The 6,591-nt window shown below is 42.8% G+C and overlaps 1 protein-coding gene across 1 annotated transcript; it reads left to right on the plus strand.

Moving 5' to 3' along the window:
- Nucleotides 1–864, plus strand: LOC122200746 (olfactory receptor 51B6-like). Its single transcript, XM_042906466.1, has one exon. The coding sequence runs from the start codon at nucleotides 1–3 to the stop codon at nucleotides 862–864; it is 864 nt and encodes a 287-aa protein (XP_042762400.1).
- Nucleotides 865–6,591: the final 5,727 nt, after the last annotated feature.

A 6,591-nucleotide genomic window follows, 5' to 3' on the forward strand; every position in this document is an offset into this window, starting at 1 on the left:
ATGCCCATTATGGAACTCAACACCAGGGCCCCAACCTTTCTGCTAACCAGCTTCATGGGCCTGGAAAAGGCTCACCACTGGATCTCTATCCCGTTATCTGTCATCCAGATTGCCATACTTCATGGCAATGGCATTCTCCTATTTCTCATCAGGGTTGACCATAACCTCCATGAGCCCATGTACTATTTCTTAGCCATGCTGGCAACCACAGACCTCGGGATGACCCTGGTTACAATGCCTACAGTGCTGTGTGCAATGTGGACAAATCATAGGGAAATCAGCCATGGCTCCTGCTTTTGCCAAGCCTGCTTCATCCACACTTTCTCTGTCATAGAGTCTGGGATTTTGCTTGCCAAGGCCTATGATCAGTTTGTTGCCATCCACAACCCACTGAGATATACTTCCATTCTTACCAACACCCAAATGATAAAGATTGGAGTGGGGGTTTTCATGAAGGGATTTACAGTCATCTTGCCTCCAATATTCCCTCTCGATTGGTTTTCCTATTGCAGATCCCATTTCCTCTCTCATGCATTCTGCCTCCACCAGGATGTCATCAAATTAGCCTGTGCTGACATCACCTTCAATTGCCTATATCCTATTGTGATGGTATTTTCTATGGTCCTAATGGACTGCCTGATAATCTTTTGCTTCTATATTTTGATTCTCAAAACTGTCATGAGTATTGCATCTGGAGAGGAGGAGTCCAAGGCCCTCAACAAATGTGCCTCCCACATCTGCTGTATCTTGGTCTTCTATGTCACTGTTTTGGTTTGGCATTCATCTACCGATTTGGGAAGAAATGTTCCCCATCTAGTACACATCACAAATAGCTACATCTACTTCCTTTCCCTTCTTTTATGAACCCTGTCATCTGTAGTACTAAAACTAAGCAGATTCGCAGTAGTATTCTCCAGTTCCCATCAAGAACATGGTATTTACTTTCTCCTGTCTGGAAAAGGACTGAGAGATTAAAAACATAATTTGACAGTCATAAATTTCTAAGGAAGACATTAAAATAAATGTACAAATGCCAGAAAAAAAGTATTTCAGATACAACTGGTTTTTTTCTGCCACCCCCCTTTTTTTCCCCATGAGGATGAAAGGAAATAAGTCATGTAAAACACTAAACACAGAGCAAGGTGCTTAGCATAGCTCAATTGATATTCATTTTGTACTTAACTCTCATTCAACTTGCAGCAGCTCTGATGTGACTCTGGGTTCATGGACTCTGAGTGGCATGGTCCAACAAATTGAACACAGATTCCGTTCTTGGTTGTTTTTTCATATGGACTGGACATCCTTACAACCTTGCAACCATTAACTTTTATCTGTTGTGTCCCATGTGTGCACCACCTGCCTTTTCTAGAACTTGTCATCAGTGAAGCAGAGTCTTTCTGAGCTAATTTCCAAATGGTTGCTATTGAACACAGTACACCAAGAAGGCAACTGCACAAGTAAAATAGGAATGCTCTATTTTTACTTAGTGAAATGAATTCACATCAGCAAGTAAATCAATTCCTGATCTACGGGAAGAAGTTTTATTATGATGATCCTGATGAAAGGAAAAGGTGCTAGTCAGAAATTATATATAATCAGAGCCTCAAGAGGAAATTAATTCAGAGTAGAACTGGACTTGATTGGTACTTGGTATGTATTCCTCACGTGTGCAAAACCAAGGTAACAAAGGGTAGGTTATATGTGTGTAATTATGTAGGAAGAAAGACAAAGAGGAAACACATGTGTTAGGAGCAGGAGAAGGCCTGGGGTGTTGAAAAGGGTTTCATGGCAGGCTGTAGGGATGTTTCACGCACATATCGGGTAAGGAAGGATTCAGATAAGGTCTCATTCTTAATGGTGGCAGGAAGGGTAGTTATAGATTCAATATAAGAAGAAGAAGGAATACATTTGCCAGAGTTCAACAAGCCTTATACAGGCAACCTATATAGAGTAAGATTATTTCCCTAAAGACTGATGAAATCGGGGCCAAATATAAATGAACTTCTGTCTTCTGCACATTCCCTTGCCCTTGATCGCCAAAGAACTTCCCAGAATCCCTGGAATTTTGGGTAATATGGAGGCAAGCCAAATGTGCAAATGTGGGACTCTGGCAAATGCTCTGGTGCAATTTACAAGCTATGTAATGTGCCATGTGTGTGTATCAGGCACATGGATGAGCATACCTTCGTATTTAGGAGCACCTGCCACACTTGAAATTTCCTCCTTCTTCCTCCTCCCTTACTGGACTATGAAAACCACTGTAACCTAGCTTTAAGCACAATGCTTTGAGTAGAGTAGGAGCTTAATAAAATGTTCTTTATTAAATTGAATAATAAACGAGGAGTGGATGATGTTCTTGTGTCTCTCTGGTTTTTTTTTAATCCTGCATCATTATATATAGACAGTTTACATGTAGAGGTAGAGATAGAAGTTTCTGTATTTGGGGCATCCCACTAAGCTGTTTGCACACCACTATGTGACAGGAGACTCCTGAAAGTGAATAATCAAAGTCTCCTGTGTACAAGGTCTGCCCGTTCCTTCCCGGGCACATTGTCTGAGTACACTGAGGCCAACCTCATAGGACACCTTTCTCAACTTCCCTAACTTTCCATTGATGAATTTTCTTTTGAATGTAGATATATGAAATGTTGATTTTTAGTGAACAATTTTCAGTCATTGGGGTCTCCATGTTTTCCTAAGAGTTGCAGGATACCCAAGGGGAGAAAAAAGAGGAAAAAAATACAGAAGAGGAGTCTATAAGGGGTTTCTCAAGCTATGGCTGGTTCTTCACCTCCTTGTCATAGCAGCCTACTCAAAACCAATTACAAAAATGATGTATTTTTAATAACCTTGAATTCCAGCCACAGTTGATTACATCTGACAAGGAATATTTTTTTTTCTTTTTATTCTTTGAAGGAGAGAAAGAGTGAGCAGAGGAGGGAAAGCAAGAGAGGGAGAGAGGGAGACAGGGAAAATCCCAAGCAGGTCTGCATTATCAGCGCAGAGCCCGATGTGGGCCTTGAACTCACAAACCATGAGATCATGACCTGAGCCGAAATCAAGAGTCAGACACTTAACCAACTGAGCCACGCAGGTGCCGCAGAACATTTCTTTTTTATCTGGGAAGGAGTTATATAGACATTTAGTTCATTAGTGACAGGAACTGAGCCACAATTGAAAATAAAGTCTTTACTATGTATCAGAAGTCCATGGAAGTATCTAGCTAACTGAAGGACTGGTGGTCACTGAGTAACAGGTCCTGCGCCTTGAAAGCCATGTTATTAGAGTATCATTGGTGTTTACCAGCTATGGAAACCATGAAATTAGAGCGTAGGGTAATGCCAAAGACAAAACTATGCCAGGCTGGTTCCATCCCAGCAATAAGTTGCCAGCATTATCTTATCCACCCACCCACCCCCCGCCTTGGGGAATAAGGAAGAATAAGATCAAGCATGTGGTAGAAAATACTGTGAAGAGATGCATTTAGATAGAGATAGAACAACCCAGTCAGTATTCTGTGGTACCAGTCAGCAAATTTCTTCTCCTTTATACACAGCCATGGATATGGTTTTACTACCCCAAAGACGTTCTCCCATAAAGAATATTCACACATTAAACCATAGTGAGATACACACGTCACCCTGTCGCCTGACAGGGCTCTAGGTGTGATGGACTACTGTCTTCACACTATTCTGGGTACATTAAGGCACTGGTGAGGCTGAACATTGCAATAAAATGCACTCATGTGAATTTAACACAACCTGATACATTATGCAGTAATGTTTTTAAAAATCTTTAGATAGAAGCTTTGAGTATCAGGGTTTGGTGCAGATATCACCTCCACTTCAAACGACATTCTCAACAGTGTCATAGATGTCATTCATCTAACGTCATATACTGTCATACCTACTGGCTTGAAGGCAGGATGAAGATTATGTCCCTAGCCATTCTTAGAGGGTCTCTGCCTGCCTCTCAGGGGATGTGAAAACCTGACTGTGGCCAGAGAGGCATGACTGTAAGCTGGAGAGGGGGGCCCAGGCTCATCAATAGCACTGGGAATCACACACGTTGAAGCACCAGCAAGTGCCAGTTAGAGAGGGACTTAGGGTCAGTCATCCAGCCACGGAGGAGCCAGGCAATCAGTTATTTGTGAGGGCTGGCTGGTGACGCAAGGGACACACGTTGCTCGTCCAGCTTTATGCTTAGGATCGAGTGACTTAGAGGTGAGCCCAAGTGGACAAGATGAGGAGAGACAAGCCTCCAGTAGGAAGAGAAGGTTGGTGGAACAGATAGGAAAGAAAATGAGTGAAAGATAGGTAGAAGACAAAGGAGAGAGGGCCAGGGAGACAGGGGTGAGGGTCAGAAAGGGAACCCAAGGGGAGGTCTCAAAGGAAACCAGGGTGTTCCCCTGGGACCCTAGTTCAGGGAAATCATTCTTCATCAGTGACTCATCCTTACCTGTCCCCAGGCAGGAGTCCCCATGCATGCAGGGTTGAGAGGTCTGAGGTGGGGGTACTATCTGAGCCATGAGACAACAGGAATCAATTGCTCAGCCCCTCCCTGGACTTGGAGTCTTATCTCTCAGGCACAAGCCTGCTCTCCAACCATTCCCCTCCCAAGCTTTGCAAATACTGCCTCCTGCCCCTATAGTGAAAGACCCAGGATACAGCCTCTAGGAACGGGGCAAAGGGCTGTCCCTCAAGGCTCCTTACAGCTCAGATGGAAGAGAAGCTCTGCCACATGCACCTTGCAAAGTCACGTAACCCTGAGTCTTAGTTATTTCACTGTTAGCTAGAATAAAACCATTTTCAACACACGGTGTTTTTTTTTTTAATTTTTTAATGTTTATTTATTTTTGAGAGAGAGAGAGAGAGAGAGAGAGAAAGAGACAGAGTGCAAGCAGGGAGGGGCAGAGAGAGAGGGAGACACAGAATCCAAAGCAGGCTCCAGGCTCTGAGCTGTCAGCATGGAGCCCAATGCGGGGCTTGAACTCATGAACCCTGAGATCATGACCCAAGCTGAAGTTGGACACTTAACCAACTGAACCATACAGGTGCCCTGATTTTTTTTTAACATTTATTCATTTTTGAGAGACAGAGAGACAGAGCAAGAGTGAGGAAGGGGCAGAGCGAGAGGGAGACACAAAATCAGAAGTGGGGTCTAGGCTCTGACCTGTCAGCACGGAGCCTGACACGGGGCTCAAACTTAGGAACCATGAGATCATGACCTGAGCAGAAGTCAGACACTTAACCGACTGAGCCACCCAGACGCCCCTCGACAGAGGTTTTGGAAGTTACAATGAAAAAAAATTCTTCTGACATCCTGGTACATCAGAATAGAGACACTGGCACAATATATGCATTTAAATATATGTAAGCATTCTGCCATCTTGACAAAGACAAGGCCTTTCCTAGTCCTTACTCAGCAGTTAGAAAGAAGTCACACATTTCCCAAAGTTTTACTTCACCAAGGAGAAACTGCCCCTCTTTCAATTACACCTCACAAGTAACCCAAGCTTCACTTGGGCCCTTTGCTCCCAAGGGAGCCCCCAGCTCACTCACAGCTCCCATGGCTCTTCAAAGGGAGGTCTGGAATCACATTAGTGCATAATCTGCATGTCCAGAATAGTGGACTAAGCATTACAATTATTGTAAATTTCAGGTGTGTAATAAACACAATAAAAACTACAGATGTTGGGAAAGCTCTTGACTTTCCAGTTATATCCTGCTCACTTTTTTCAACATGTTCAATGGCAAGAATTTGTTCTTAGCTACATTATTTTCATCAGGGACCAGAACCAATGATATAAACCTTATATGAAAACAATCAGGCTAGAAGAAATTGTAAATGACTCATTCCACCAAAGCCTAAGAGAGTCTTTCAGGAGCATTGATCATATTATCACCTCCCAAACAATGTGATCCAGGGAGATGAGATTTAATTATAAAGAATCTTTTTACCCAGAGAGAGCAGAAGATGATAAAGCCAGAAGCAGTGAAAAACATGTCTGACAGAGGACTCTATGGTTACAATCAGGGAAGACATGAACTCATGTTAACTGATAGATAAAAATACTATCGGTTAAATAGAATTAAGAATTTAAATATTTCATGAGTAAACTCAAGCAAAGAGAAGAAGCTAAGAATTACAGCTTTGAGGAATTTGGCAGGCAAAAATCTCATGTAAATGGGGCAGCTACATAATGGGTAGATGTTTCAGCTTAGTTTAAGTTACAAATTCAGGGAGCATAATAATATATGTACCTCAATTCCTGCTTCGTGATTCATACACGACTGGACACCCAAACCAAAAACTTTCCAAGTTTCCCAAGTTCTTTTTCTTTTTAATTTTTAAAAATAATTATTTTAGAGAGAGCAAGAGAGCAGGGGAGAAGGGCAGAGGGGAGAGAGAGAATCTCAAGCAGGCTCCATGCTCAGTGCAGAGCCCCATATCAGGGCTCGATCCCATGACCTTGGCATCATGATCGGAGCCAAAATCAAGAGTCAGATGCTCAACTGACTGAGCCACCCAGGTGCCTCACCCAAGTTCTCTTTTATAAGCGATAATACCCAAAACCTACTTCTCAACACT

The sequence above is a fragment of the Panthera leo genome, chromosome D1 (assembly GCF_018350215.1).
Source record: "Panthera leo isolate Ple1 chromosome D1, P.leo_Ple1_pat1.1, whole genome shotgun sequence".
Taxonomy (NCBI): domain Eukaryota; kingdom Metazoa; phylum Chordata; class Mammalia; order Carnivora; family Felidae; genus Panthera; species Panthera leo.